Genomic DNA, 15367 nt, shown 5'->3' with positions numbered 1-15367 from the left:
AAGAGCAAGTTCATCCCAGCGCTGGCAAAAATGAGGGAAGTGGGGTTTCTGTTGCACATTCCAGCCATTTTATACGGCCATGTAAACCTGAGACAGTGTGGGTTCTTTTCTGGTTTCCCTTTGGATCATCTCTGACATAATATGGAAACTTTTGATTTGTGTTAGAGAGAATATGTCCAAAAGAGTGACTTATTTAGAAACTTTTCTAACTTCCTTTTCTAAGGCTAAATGGGACAATCCATCAGCATTTCTGTGATTAGTTGTCTGTCACAACCACGGGTACTGGCAATTGCGCTTGTGAATATGCACCTGTTAGCTAATTATTATTTCAATGTGATAGTATTTAATTCCTTTCTTTTCATCATAGTGTTTGTCGAGACTTGGACACAGCCAACGCTTCACTGCCTGATTTGCATTCTGCCTTGCCTGAGAAATTGGACTGTCGAGTCAACTGACTCTGAACACTGGTGGTATTCATTTTATTCTTAGTTGTTCTTTTCATCCGCAGTGTCGGCTTTGTTTTCCATTTGTGATTTTTCATTAATGGTCCTGTTTGGGCTAGTGTTTATTGTTTTCTTTTCTCTTTAATACTGTTTGCATTAAAGTCTGTGAATTATCGACCTGCTTCAATGTCTCTCACTCCGCACTTGGGCCATGTCCGCACCTGGTGACAGTTGTTCTCTTGAATGAGATCTTGTAATTGTGCTCTCAAGGAACCAGAGCCCATCTCTGCATTTATGCTGCTGCTGTTAGTGAAACTCCCTTCTGTGGCTTGAAAATGGACACCAGTGGTTAATGATCAATCATGAGGGTAAGCTTTCTTTCATACAAGTACTGGTTGAAATGTTTTACACCCCAAACCAGACTCAAGGCCTCTGTCAATCTGTGCATATTTTTTCTCTGTAATGGTAAGGGAAAGTAATGCAAAAGTTATGGGGTATTCACTTCCATCACTCACAGCCTGTGACATGACTGCACCTGTAACAGAAGGCAAAGCGTCACATGCAAGTTTCACTGGATGAGGTTGACCATAATGTGTCAGTATAGTGTCTGACTTCATCACTTCCTTTATCTTTTTTGAAGCCATTGCACACTGCTTCGTCCATTGCCATTTCTTCCTGACCTGCAGGAGTGCAGCACATTAGACAGTTTTGGCAGGAACCTGTTATTGTAGTTAACAAATCCTAAATAGGACTGCAACTGTGACACACCCTTTGGCCTTGGGGCATCCACCACTGCTTGAACTTTCTTAGCACATTTGAGTAAACCTTATGCGTCAATCGTATGACCACAGAAAGTGATGCTTGGTTTAAAGAATTCACACTTGTTCCATGCTCTGAGCCCGTAATTTTCTAATCTTTTTAACACTGGCTTGAGGTCATCCTCACTGGTAACAATTATGTCAACGAGGTATGATGCACCATCAATAACTCTCGGAGACGGGAGGCGAATGATAGGCTTTTATTAGCTGCAAGAAACCACAATTAGCAGCAAGAGACCACCACACAACATTCTGGAGACTGAGAGGAGGAGCAGTGCCTCCAATCGCCTTTATACAGGGGTCTGTGGGAGGAGCCACAGGAGCAGTCAGCAGAGGGGCGTGTCCAGACAGGTATATGTAGTTCACCACAAGGTAACACTGAGTGCATGGGCAGCCTTGCAGCACTCGGTCCATAGCTTTCTGCCAGAGTGCAGGTGCAGATGCTATTCCAAAAATAAGCCTATTATAATGATAAAGCCCTTTGTGAGTGTTTATGCTGAGAAACATTTTGGACTCTCCTTCCATCTCTATCTGTAAGTAGGCCTCAGCTAAGTCCATTTTTCACAATAATATAAACGCGAGAAATTCTGCAGGCACTGGAAATCCAAGCAACACACACAAAGTGCTGGAGGAACTTAGCAAGTCAGGCAGCAGCTATGGAAAAAAGTCCTGCCCAAGGGTCGCACCCCGAAACATCAACTCCACTTTTTTTCCACCTGTTTTGTGTAGGTCAGATAGTATCTATGGAAATGAAGAAACAGTCAAAGTTTTGGGCCAAGACCCTTCTTCAGGACTGGAAAGGGACCAGAATGAAAAGGTGGGGTGGGGGAGGAGAGGGAGAATAGTTAGATGCTGATAGGAAAAACCAGGTGGGTAGAAAAGGTAAAGGGCTGGAGAGAAAGGAATTTGATAGGAGGGGAGAGTGAACCATAGGAGAAAGAGTAGGGGGAGGTGATAGGCAGATGTGAAGAGGTAAGAGGTCAGAGTGGAGAATAGAGGGAGGGTGAGGGAATTTTTTTACTGGAGGAGAAATCGATATTCATACCATCAGCTTGGAGGCTATCTAGATGGAATATAAGATGTTGATCCTCCACCTGAGGTGGAGGCCGTGGACATGTTGGAATGGGAATGGGAATGAAAGTGTTTGGCCACTTTTGCTTTTAACAGATGGAGCAGAGGTGCTCGATGAAGCGGTCATCCATTTTATGAGAGGTCTTACCAATGTACAGGAGGCTGAATCAGGTGCACCAGATACAATAGACAATAGATAACTGAAATCCAGAAACAACATTCTGACATGCGTCCTTGATTTCTAGGTGCATCAGGACCAGATGCATGACAGATGCTATGGGATCTATTATAGATGAATTTCGTCAGTAAGCATATTCGTCAGTGAGTGTCCAATGTGGCAAGAATTAAGTCTTTGATTTGTGTCATTATCAGTCATTCAAAGCACTTCATGATGACATTATGTGCCTGTCTAATCATCTTTTAAAAGACCCTAATTTATTTGCCTCCACCATCACCACAGTCAGTGCATCCTAGACACCCATCATTCTCTGTGTAAAAAACTTGCACCTCACATCTCCTTTGAAATTACCTCATCTCACCTGAAATGCATGCCGTCTGGTATTTGACATTTGGAAAAAGATATTGCCTGTATACTCTATGTCTCTCATAATCTTATAAACCTCTCCACTGCTCCAGAGAAAACAACTCAAGTATGTTCAATGTCTCTTATAATACATGTCCTCTAATCCAGGCAGCACCCTGATAAAACTCTTCTGCACCCTCTTCGTGTAGTGGGGTGACTCCAGATACCGTCTAACTAGAGTTTTATAAAGCTACAATATAACTTCTTGACTTTTGAACTCAGTGTCTTGACCAATAACTGCAAGTATACCTTATTCCTTCTTAACCATCCTATTGACCAGTGTAGCCACTTTCGGGGAACTATGAATATGAACCCCAAGATCATTCTGCCTATCCTGTTAAGGACAAGAGAAAATCTGCAGATGTTGGAAATCCAAGTGACATACACACAGTGCTGGAGGAACTCAGCAGGCCAGGCAGCATCTATGGAAAAAAAGTACAGTCGACATTTCGGGTGGAGACCCTTCATCAGGACTGGAGAAAAGATGATGAGGAGTCAGAGTAAGAAGGTGGGGAAAGGGGAGGAAAAAAACACAAGGTGATAGGTGAAACCAAGTTGGAAGGATGGGTGAAGTAAAAAGCTGAGGTGTTGATTGGTGAAAGAGATACAGGGCTGGAGAATGGGGAATCTGATAGGAGAGAACAGAAGGCCATGGAAGAAAGAAAAGGATGAGGAGCACCAGGAAGAAGAAGATAAGGTGAAGGAGGGAAATGGTGAAGGGAGAGAGGCATTACTGAAAGTTTGAGAACTCAATATTCATGCCATCAGGTTGGAGGCTACCCAGACAGAATATTAGGTGTTGCTGCTCCAACCTGAATGTGACCTCATCACAACAGTAGAGGAAGCCATGGATGGACATGTTGGCATGGGAATTGGAATTAAAATGGTTGGTCACTGAGAGATCCTGCTTTTTCTCTGGGGATGGACCATATGTGCTCAGTGAAGTGGTCTTCTGATCTATGTTGGGTCTCACCAATATGCAGGAGGCCACACCGGGAGCACCAGATACAGTAGATGACCCCAACAGACTCAAAGGTGAAGCATCGTCTCACCTGGAAGAATGTTTGTGGCCCTGAATGATAGTGAGGGAGGGGGTGCAGGGGAAGGGGTAGCACTTGTTTCACTTTCAAGGATAAGTGCCAGGAAGAGGATCAGTGGGGAGGGACAGATGGAGAAGGAAGATGCCTGTGGAAAGCAGAAATTGGGAGAGTGAAAGATGTGCTTGTTGGTGGTTCCGTTGGAGATGGTGGAAGTTAGAGAGAACTATGTGCTGGACATAGAGGCTGGTGGGGTGGTAGATAGTAACAAGAGGAACCCTATCTTTGGTGGGCTGGTAGGAGGATGGACTGAGGCAGTCATGCATGAAATGGAAGAGATGTGGTGGAGGAAGGGAAGCGTCTTTCTTTGAAGAAGGAGGTAATCTTCTTAATTCTGGAATGAAAAGCCTTGTCCTGAGAGCAGAAGCAGTGGAGATGCAGGAATTGAGAGAAAGAAATGACACAGTTAAGAATCTTGCTATAAGTAGTGTGCTGTCTCTGCATTTAACCTACCAAGGTGCAACACCTTATATTTGGCTTGGTTGAACTTCATCTGCTACTTATCTGCCTTTATTTGCAACTGATCTGTATTCTGTTGTATACATTGCCATCCACACCACCACCAATCTTTGTATCATCTGCAAACGTACTAACCCACTCATCTGCATTCTCATCCAGGTTATTTATATACACCACAAACAGCAGAGGTTCCAGTACAGATCTCTGTGAAACAGTACTAATGACTTTGGGCCATAGAGAAATTCAATGCAGAAGCAAGATCTGGTAATATGGTGGGATAATTTCTAGATAGTGTTAGTGAAGATTTGACATGGATATAATGGACTGAAAGACGTGACGTGCTGTAAATTCCTGTACTTCATTTTGTTTGGACAGCTACAGTGGTTTGCTACCATCATCTTCTTCCTCCTTTTACCAAGCCAGTTTCCTCTGGATCCCAATCTTTAGGACCAGTCTTCCATATGGGTCCTTGTCAAAGACCTCACTGAAATCCATGGAAGCTTCAGTGATCATACTGCTCTCATCAATTGACTTGTTCTCTCTTAAAAAATAAGTTGATCAGATAGAACCTCTCATAAGAAAATAATTTTATCTGTGATTCATTTCTACCTCTCCAATTAGATTAATTCAGTCCCTTGGGCTTTCTTCATAATTTCTTTAACATTGATATTTAACTGCAGTCCTCTTTGAATAAACATACCATATTTGTTCTCCCCTGGTTATCTGGTATCTTGTTTCTAGACAGATTTACAGATTTACAAATATCTGACAGAGCCCCAACAATTTCCTGCCTTTCCCCTCCACCCCAAAGCAGCGCAGTGGTACAGTTAAATACCTAGGTTCAATCCTGTCTTTAGTTACTGTCTGCTTGGAATTTACCTGTCCTTCCTGTGACACCATGGGCTTCCCCTGGGTGCTCAGGTTTCCTTCAAATCCCACAGATGTGTGGGTTAGTAAGTTAATTGGTTACTATAAATGGTCCTCTATCTGATGTTCTGTCTGGGAGGAGTTGATGAGAATGTTGGGGGAAGAACCAAATGGGATCAATGTAGGATTGTGTAAATGAGTGGGTGATCAGTGTGGACTCAACTGACTGAGGAGCCTATTTCCCTGCTGTATGTCTCTGTGGCTGGATGTGCTTATCGTTCACCCTTGACGAAATGGAATGACCCTGAACTTTCACTTTCGATTAACTCCCACTTGTCATATACATACTAACCTGCAGGTTACTACAGTCACGAGGAAATCTGCAGATGCTGGAAATTCAAACAACAACACACTCACAATGCTGGTGGAACACAGCAGGCCAGGCAGCATCTATAGGGAGAAGCGCTGTCAATGTTTCAGGCCGAGACCCTTCGTCAGGACTAACCGAAAGGAAAGATAGTAAGAGATTTGAAAGTAGTGGGGGGAGGGGGAAATGCAAAATGATAGGAGAAGACCGGAGGGGGTGGGATGAAGCTAAGAGCTGGAAAGGTGATTGGCGAAAGTGATACAGAGCTGGAGAAGGGAAAGGATCATGGGACGGGAGGCCTCAGGAGAAAGAAAGGAGTTGGGTGGGGGGAGCACCAGAGGGAGATGGAGAACAGGCAAACAACTAAATATGTCAGGGATGGGGTAAGAAGGGGAGGAGGGGCATTAACGGAAGTTAGAGAAGTTAATGTTCATGCCATCAGGTTGGAGGCTACCCAGCCAGTATATAAGGTGTTGTTCCTCCAACCTGAGTTTGGATTCATTTTGACAATAGAGGAGGCCATGGATAGCCATATCAGAATGAGAATGGGATGTGGAATTAAAATGTGTGGCCACTGGGAGATCCTGCTTTTTCTGGTGGACCGAGCATAGGTGTTCAGCGAAACGGTCTCCCAGACTGCGTCGGGTCTCACCAATATATAAAAGGCCACACTGGGAGCACCGGATGCAGTATACCACACCAGCTGACTCACAGGTGAAGTGTTGCCTCACCTGGAAGGACTGTCTGGGGCCCTGAATGGGCCCTGAGGGAGGAAGTGTAAGGGCAGGTGTAGCACTTGTTCCGCTTACAAGGATAAGTGCCAGCAGGGAGATCGGTGGGAAGGGATGGGGGGGCCGAGTGGACAAGGGAGTCGCGTAGGGAGCAATCCCTGTGAAAAGCAGACAGAGTGGGGGAGGGAAAATGTGTTTGGTAGTGGGATCCCGTTGGGGGTGGCGGAAGTTACGGAGAATTATACGTTGGACCTGGAGGCTGGTGGGGTGGTAGGTAAGGACAAGGGGAACCCTATCCCGAGTGGGGTGGCAGGTGAATGGGGTGAGGGCAGATGTGCGGGAAATGGGAGAGATGCATTTGAGTACACTACAGTCAGTATAGTTTTATCAAGCCCTGTTTTATGGTACTGAAATCCGCTTTCCCCCAATTTAGCACTTTAATATCCCTCCATCATTATCCTATTCCATAAATACCTTGAATTTCAGTATAGTCACTATCTCCAAAATTCTCTCCCACTGACACTCTAGTCACTTGACTGGCTCCATTCCCTAAATTTAAGTCATAAACTGCCTTCTTCAGTAGTAGCTCAACAAGTCCCATCCCTTCTCACCCTTTCACATCAGGGTGATCTTCATTAGATGGGGTCTAATTTTAACATCTCATCCAAAAGATACCACTTCAGACAATACAACAATATAACAAAAAGCTACCATTACAGATTTCGTGCTTAAATCTTCATATTTGAATTCAAAGCCAAGGCTAATAGATATTGCCATAAAATGAACTAATTTGGCTTAATAGCTTCCATCGTTTCCTACATGTTATTAATTTCATATTGCATGTTTTCCTCCTTACTTGAGCCCATTCTTTCTTGCAAGTCTAGGCTCCCTCTCAGTGTTACTGCAAACTACAGCACCCCTGATGTTTTTAAATTCAAAGAACCTATGCTAAGGAAAGCCAAATGGTCCCCTCTGCTTTTTAACTGGGAATCACCTCTGCAAGATGATCTGAAGACAGAGTCATTTACCTCATGTTATGTTGAAATGCCCAGCTATGACCACTCTCTCACTGTATATTAAAATGCATGTCTAAAATTCACCAATAGATGAGTAGAAATTTTCCCCAAAATATATCTTTTGAACAGCATACTTTGTCTTCAGCCCTAGTCACTCATCCCATTGCTCTCCCTGGAATGTGTTTTAAATTGAACCAAAGTGTTTGCAGTCTTTGTGCCATACATGATCCAAAAATAAACTCTGATAACATATCTGATTGATTGCCAGGACTACTTATTCCTCATTTATAATGTTGCCAAAAAGTCCCTACTTCTGCTTAATCTGGATTGAAGCCTTTATCTGTATCTTGGTATAATTGACTTATTTCAATGCATACCCAGACTGTCCGTTATCTTTCATAAGCATCAATCAAATCCTTATGTCAACTTGCATCAAGGCCTGTTCACATATCTCTGCAGTATTTATTGACCATCATTGTCCCTCAGATATGCATTGCCCTGATTAAAATTCTTTTTTCATAAGACACAAAGGAGCAGAATTAGGCCTTTGGCCCATCACTGCACATTGTAAGTGATTTGGAAGGAAAATGGTATGTTGTTTTAAAGTGTCTTTATATTTTCTTCCTTACTCATAAACCTATTTAGTTTTGCATCAGCAAAGTTGTAAATATGGTGTTTGATTCCCCTCAGTAAAATTGCTGATGCAGATGATCCTGGAATTTGCTCCCTAAACCGTTGCATATGGACAGTATGAGATGTTAATTTAAGGCTGATACTCCCCGTTGTCATGTGATCAATTATTGCAATGTATTGCACACTCTAACTTCAGACAGTGTTCTAAATTTCCTCCTTATCTCCTGTTTGCTAGATAACAGCATATGATAAAGTGCAAGAGGAACCCAAAAAAAACCCCTGTTCTGCCTTCCCCTTTAAAGGAACTCCTTTAACATGTACTTCAAGATGTCACATGTCTTGACATCTTGAGCAGTGTGGTGTCAAATCTCAAAATATCCATGAGATGTTTTTAACACAATAAAATCAGGAATAGTAACACTGTACATCTTAGTTCTCCTTAAAATTTATGTCTGAAGAAAGATAACCAGTTCACTCTGTTTTTTATTTCTTCACCAGCTTTGGGGTATTTCCTTTCATTTAAGTCACTTTAGGGGAACTTGCTGCATGCAAAAATAACGTCCTACATCACAGCTGCAAAGACATTTCAAAAGGGAAGGTCATTGACACACAATGTTGACTGGTTTCCTCTTTCCAGTGATGGTGTTTGACTGGCTGAACATTTCTGCTTTTATTTCAAATTTTATATTTGCAAATTTATTTGTTTGCAGTTTTATTTTCCAACAAACTCCAAAAACTTCTTTCAATGGTGAGTGATTGGGAATGTCCCAGGGACACTAGGTAAAAGTTCAAAGTTAAAAGTAAATTGATTATCAAAGTACATATATGTCACCATATATATGTCACATGAGATTCATTCTCTTATAATCCAATAAATCTATAGAATAATAACCATAACAGAATCAATGAAAGACTGCACCAACTTGGGCAATTCAACCAATGTGCAACTGTGCAAATACAAAAAGAAATAAATAAGAAATATCAAGAACATGAGATGAAGAGTCTTTGAAAGTGAGTCCATTGATAGAGCAAATGAAGTAGAGTGAATTTATCACCTCTGGTTCAAAAGCCTGCTAGTGGAGGAATAGTAACTGTTCCTGAACCTGGTGGTGTGAGTATGGAGGCTCCTGAATCTTCTTCCTGATGGTGGCAGCGAGATGAGAGCCAGAACTGGATGGCAAGGGGTCTCAGATGATGGTACTGCTTTCCTGCAACAGCATTTCATGTAGATATGCTCATAGATGGGGAGGACTTTATCTGTGATGGACAAGGCCATATCCACTAATTTTTGTAGGATTTTTCATTCAAGGGGATTGGTGTCTTCCTACTAGGCTGTGATGCAGTCAGTCAGTATATTCTCCACTACACTTCTATGGAAATTTGTAAAACTTTTAGATGTCATGCCAAATCTTTGCCAACTCCCAAGGAAGTAGAGGCGCTGCCGTCTCTGTAATTGCACTTACTTGCTGGGTTCAGGACACTGAGGAACTTAAAGTTGCTGACCCTCTCCACCTTTGATCGTCTGATGCCAGAAATCTGGAGCAATGCACATAAAATGGAGAAACTCGGCAGCTCAGGCAGCAAATGAATGTTTTGGGCTGAAATACCTCATCAGGAGTGGAAAGGCTGAGGGCAGAAGCTAGAATAAAAAAATCAATAAATTTCTTTTCAAAGTATGCATATGTTACTATATATGTTATATATATGTTACCTTGAGATTCAATTTCTTGCAGACATTTACAGGAAAAAAGAAATGCAATAAAATTTTATTAAAATCTATACATACATGAACAAAGACCAATGTAAAAAAGACAAACTTTGCAAATTAAAAATAATACTGAAAAGATGAGTTCTCAGGTAGGTGAGGGAAGGGTAAGGAGTACAAGCTGGCAGGTGATAGGCGAGTCCAGATGAGGGGGAAGGTAGGTAGTTGGGGAAGGGTGTAAGGGAATGATGTGAGAAGTTGGGAGGTGAAACGTGGAAGAAGCAAAGTGCTGAAGAGGAATCTAATAGGTCAGACAGTAGATCATGGAATGAACAGAAGAGGGAGAAAGATGAAGGTGGTGGGCAGATCTTGAGGATGGGAGAGGTGTAAGAGAAGGGGTAACTGCACTGCACCAAGTGCACCGATGGACTTAACTGGAATTGCCTCAACTGGAAGGACTGTTAGGGTCCTGAATGGTGGTGAGGAAGGAGATGTAAGGACAAGTATAAGCGTGGTTGTAGGGAGAAGTGCCTGGAGAGTGATTGGTAGGGAGGGACTAACAGACAAGGGAACCGGGGAGAACGCGACCGCGGAGGACAATAGAGAGGGGAGGAGAAGATCTGCCTGAATTTGGATTCCCGCTGGAGAGGATGAAAGTTACGGAATATGGATGTATTGGGTGCGGAGGCTCCTTGTTTTGTAGGTGAGGGCAAGGAGCGCCACATCCCTGTTGTGTTGGGATCTACGGGGTGAGAGCAGACGTGTTGGAGATGCGGGCGAAGATCGCACTGATAACTCGGCGTGGGCGCAGGAAGCAGCACCGTGCGGTTCCCAATGCGGGACAGAACGAACCGGGCGGCGGTGTAGGCTTGTAATATAGTCCATGTCATTTCCTGTTGTCACTCCACCTCACCCTCACCTCGATTCACTTATCACTTGCCAGCTTGTGCTTTCTCGCCCCCTACCCCGTTATCCTGGATTCTGCCCTCTTCCTTTCCAGCCCTGATCAAAGGTTTCGGTCCGAGACGTCGCTACAGGACAGGAGCTGCCTGACCTGCTGAGCTCCACCGGCACTTTGCGATACGCCACTTCAATTCAAACTTCCCCAGTCCAGGATTACGGGTCTGGTTGCTATGGGGACGTTGTGACGTTAAGCGCTTAGCGATGAAGTGCGTCAGCGAGCGGTATCGCGTCACGCCACGCGAAGTTCGGGACTGGCAGCGAGTTCCTGACTTCGGATGGCAGCTCCCTTTTACCGCGACGAGTCGGTGAGCTCCAGACACCTGGAGACGGCGCCGATGGACAAGAAAGGTGCGGCGAATCGGCGGCAGCCTCAGGAGGCGTTGGCGGGTGGTGGCGGGGGCAGCAGCACCGGCGGCGGCGGCTCTGATTCCGCTCTGCTCACGCTACCTTCGCCGGAATCCGTTTCCCAGGCCGACAGGCCCGTTACCAGGCGGGAGCCCGAGGGCCTTGTCCATCCACTTGTGAAAGGTGAGAGCGGCTTCGGGCTCAGCGGATGGAGAAGGTTTAGGTACTGGGTCTGGGATGCCGAAGGCATTCGGGGACTGATGCTCAAGAAGGGGCCCTGGTCGGAATTCGGAGTACAGTATGGCAGCTCACATGTCCAGTGCCTGTTTGCTACCTCTGCTCCTCTCACACTCTGCGGTAGTTCCCACTCCCTGCCTGCTTTACATTGCCAACCGTCCCGGCATAATCGCTTCATGTGTGGTTTAAAGAACTTATAACACTGAGGCTGGCTGCACATGGGAGACCATCAGGTCTGTTTCAAAGTGGTGTGTGGATCGAAGCGACATTTCAGCGTTAGGAGCATGGGACGCAACATTTTGGAAACACCCGGGTCGGGTAGCATTTGTGGCAAGATAAATGTTGTTAATGTTTTATCCCCTTGTTGACTCTCATTATCAGAGACACTCGACCTTGCTACGTATAGGAAATGAAGGGGAGTACGAATGAAGGGTCTCGGCCCGAATTGTCGACAGTTATTCTTTTCCATAGAAGCTGTCTGACCCAAGTTCCTCCAGCATTTTGTGTTGCTTTATATCGGTTGGGTCGTCTTTTGCGCCGGCTTCCGAATGTTTCACTTTTCATTTCATTTCTATTTATAATCACCCAAGTATTCCTATACTTGACCAGGTCAGACCACCATGGAATTGCTATTTAAGGCGTTGATGAACGTGAGGACCAGTTTTTCACCTCGCTGCTCACCTTTGTATTTCTAACCAGTACTTTTCTCTTAATTTAAACTTACATTTTCACCAAAATATCTTAATGGATTTGATTTCTAAATTTTACGTATTACGATTTGCAGGTAGAAGATTCTTGCTGGGAAGCAGAGATGAGATTGAAAATCCACATCCTTATTGTGAGTCTTAATATCTAATAACGCATTTGAATGACCAGTGATTACATGTAGAGTTGTAAGGATAATATGGCTAAGTTACTGGGGCATTAAGAGACTGGCAGATGGAATTCTACAGGGGATGGAATTTTTTTGGACACTGTGAGATCATTAGTATGGATCTTAAGTAAAAATATAGAAAATATGTTGTGAGAAGTATGGAGTGCTGGGGTACTTTAGAGCTCCTTGTGAAGATGCTGCTAAACTGAACAGTATATAAAATAAACTTTGAAATACGTCTGTCATAGGATTATGAAAGCTTGAAATTGTATAGCAATTGCATTTAGTTCTAATACAATAGATATTCACTAGAATAATAATTATTGTACATAAAATGTGGGGTATGCTTTAACAGTCTTCAGTAAAGAAATTTGAGATGAAAATGCTTAAAATAGTTAATAGATTTTCTTATGGTATATAGAGATTATCTTTTTGAATGGAAGGAATCGTGAATCTTTGGGATTCTGTGCCTGGGTGCTGTGAGGCACATACCTCAGAACTATATGGTTATCATTTGTTCTCTTCATTATAAATGGATACACAAAATCCAATTTTTTAAATTAAATTTATTGGGATAAAAGGATAACTTGTAGACTAATTGGATGGATTTTTGAAGAAGTTGGTATGTGGGCTGAATGTCTAGCATTAAACTATCTATATAGTGAATAATCTGATAACTTTAATTTTTCTGTCTTTAAAGCATTGCAGGATTTGACCAAACAGAACCAACACCTGGTCCTGGCAGGAGCCCCATGTCCAGCCCATACCTCCACTTCAGTTTATCATGGAAGTCTGCATTTAGCCCAGTCGAAAGCAGATTTCCCTGTCTATACAAACCTTGGCAACTACAATCCAGGCCTGCTCAATGCAGGTTCTGAAAGTTATCCCACTAGCCATGCACCCTATGCTGGCCCAGCACCAGCACAGCATCACTTCTCAGCCTTGGCACAGTTTATGTGTCCTAAGTATCAAGAAGAGCCCCAGACAGTGCCAGAAGTAGGCCCAATAAGTGAATCTCCACCACTCTCCCCATTAGAAGATGGGTCACAGCATATCAGAGCTGAAAAGAAGAGACAGAGAAATCGCATTGCAGCATCAAATTGTCGAAGAAGGAAGTTAGAGAGAATTGCGAGACTTGAAGATAAAGTAAAGACCCTAAAATCAGAGAATTTTGAATTGAACTCAACAGCAAGTGTCTTACGTGAGCAAGTGGTACACCTCAAACATAAAGTAATGAATCATCTCAATAATGGATGTCAGGTGGTTCTTGCATCCTCTAGCCTCCTAAAGCCAGAGGAAAATGGCAGCATTTAATATAAGTATAGCCTGGTCAAAAATTTAGTTCTGTGGAGAATTGCTGAATTGGATGCTCATCTTGACTTGCATTTCCAGTAAGCTGCTAAATATAATAAGTTATTCTGTGGGAAGCAACTTCAAATCTTGAAGAAAAAAATGAAAAGAATTATCTGCCATCCAATGTATCTTCTGTTGACTCATGAAAGCCTAGTAGAAATATCAATAACATTGTTTTCTGAAAGTTTGTGTAAACTTATTATTCTTTTGCAGTTTAAGGGAAGGTTTATGCTGTTTATTTAAAGTGAAAGAATTAGTTTTAAATTTGTTCTAAGTGGAAATCCAGAAGGCTTAATTTTAAGGATTTATAATGTTTTTTAAGAATAGTTTTGATATGCTGTATTTTTGTGCAAATCACAGAAGTTTAATATCCTATTAAATACACTGGATGATAATGTTTTAATTGTGGTAAATCACATTATGATTTATTGCTCATTAAAATTTTAGATGCTCAATTTATTTGTGATACTTTATGCTTTAAGATCTTAAATATTGTTTCAATTTGTTTTGGTTAAGTATATTAGAGGAGTTTTGCATCTGTAAGTACTGTATGTTGCTCATTGGTGTTAAAATAGTACGTTGCTCAAACAGGACCAGAGTCCAACAGCATTTCTTGTAGAACACATCTTTTTTTTCTTCTTGGTATTAGATGTGGTTGATTGCCTCATTCTAGGTTGAGGCTTCAATCATAGTATTGATACAGGACTTAAAAGTTCTTATGAAGCCTGCATTGTCTAAGGCAGGGCTGGTGAACCTATATGCCCAAGATGGCATGCATAAAAAGTAGTGCTGCTCCTTGATTTTATAAAATCATCCATAATAAAATAATATATAACGATTAACCTCCTCTGCAAAATGAAGCAGCGAATCATTTTTTTTTTACAACCTGAAAGCTAGTGAGGCATTTTCACAGGAAATATCTCATCAGCTTGGTGCCAGCAAACAGTTGACAATGAATCTACATAAGGAACAAGATTTATCCTTGTTCCTTAAAGTCTAAAACTATAATTAATTCATTAGATAATCCCTGCTCAAAATTACCAAGGTACTCAAGGGAATTTTTCAAAAGATTGTTTATTTGGGCACATGCTCTCAAAGGTTCACCACCCTCTGAGGATTGAGGTACTAATACAAAGCTCTTTCTGCATTGTGCCTTGACATTTTGTGGATACTATGCAAATTGGATGGATTTCACCATGTCCCTGTCAACATTTTAAAACTAATGACTTGGTTATTTATTTCATTATTTGTTGGAATTTGCTGCATGTTTCATTTAATTGTGATACATTTTCATAGTACTTGTGCATAGAAAGGACACACATCCTGTGATTGTGGAAGGTGCTATAGAGATGCAGGTTCTTTCTCTAGTTATCCTTGCTTTGTTCTTCAGCTGTTGTACATACATAACCTTTATACTTATAATTTTATTTGTTCAAGGGTGGTATTTGCTACTTCAAGAAAAACCTAAATGTCTGGATAGTGTAGTGTTTCTGGTAGGATAACAACTTCAATCATTTAATTGATAATCTATTGAAAGCTGTTCCCTTTGAGGAAAAAATATGTATCAGATATGAAAAAGCATCATAAAGGCAGGAGTAATTGCTTATTTTGCCTACTTAAACTATGCACTAGCCTCCCAGGCATCGGATTAACATTTGGAAAGGCAAAAGAAAGGCTTTTGATACGTTCAGATTTTCTGGTAAATTCTAATAAATAGTTTTACTAAATACTTTAGTTTTCCTTTGTATTATTTTACTTGCATTAACCTTTATAGCAACGTAGTTATTAACAATACTTGCCAAAGG

The 15367-nt window shown here is 42.1% G+C and overlaps 1 protein-coding gene across 1 annotated transcript; it reads left to right on the top strand.

The window, feature by feature from the left end:
- The first annotated feature begins 10975 nt into the window (after positions 1–10975).
- Positions 10976–15289, top strand: LOC132391724 (transcription factor Jun-like). The gene is made up of 3 exons (XM_059965283.1): positions 10976–11281; positions 12120–12173; positions 12910–15289. The coding sequence occupies exons 1-3, from the start codon at positions 11029–11031 to the stop codon at positions 13521–13523; spliced, it is 921 nt and encodes a 306-aa protein (XP_059821266.1). The 5' UTR covers positions 10976–11028; the 3' UTR covers positions 13524–15289.
- The last annotated feature ends 78 nt before the right edge of the window (positions 15290–15367 follow it).

This window comes from Hypanus sabinus, chromosome 3 (genome assembly GCF_030144855.1).
Source record: "Hypanus sabinus isolate sHypSab1 chromosome 3, sHypSab1.hap1, whole genome shotgun sequence".
Classification (NCBI taxonomy): Eukaryota; Metazoa; Chordata; class Chondrichthyes; order Myliobatiformes; family Dasyatidae; genus Hypanus; species Hypanus sabinus.
The sequence above is the reverse complement of the archived record's forward strand: the minus strand, read 5'-3'. Positions and strand labels throughout refer to the sequence as shown.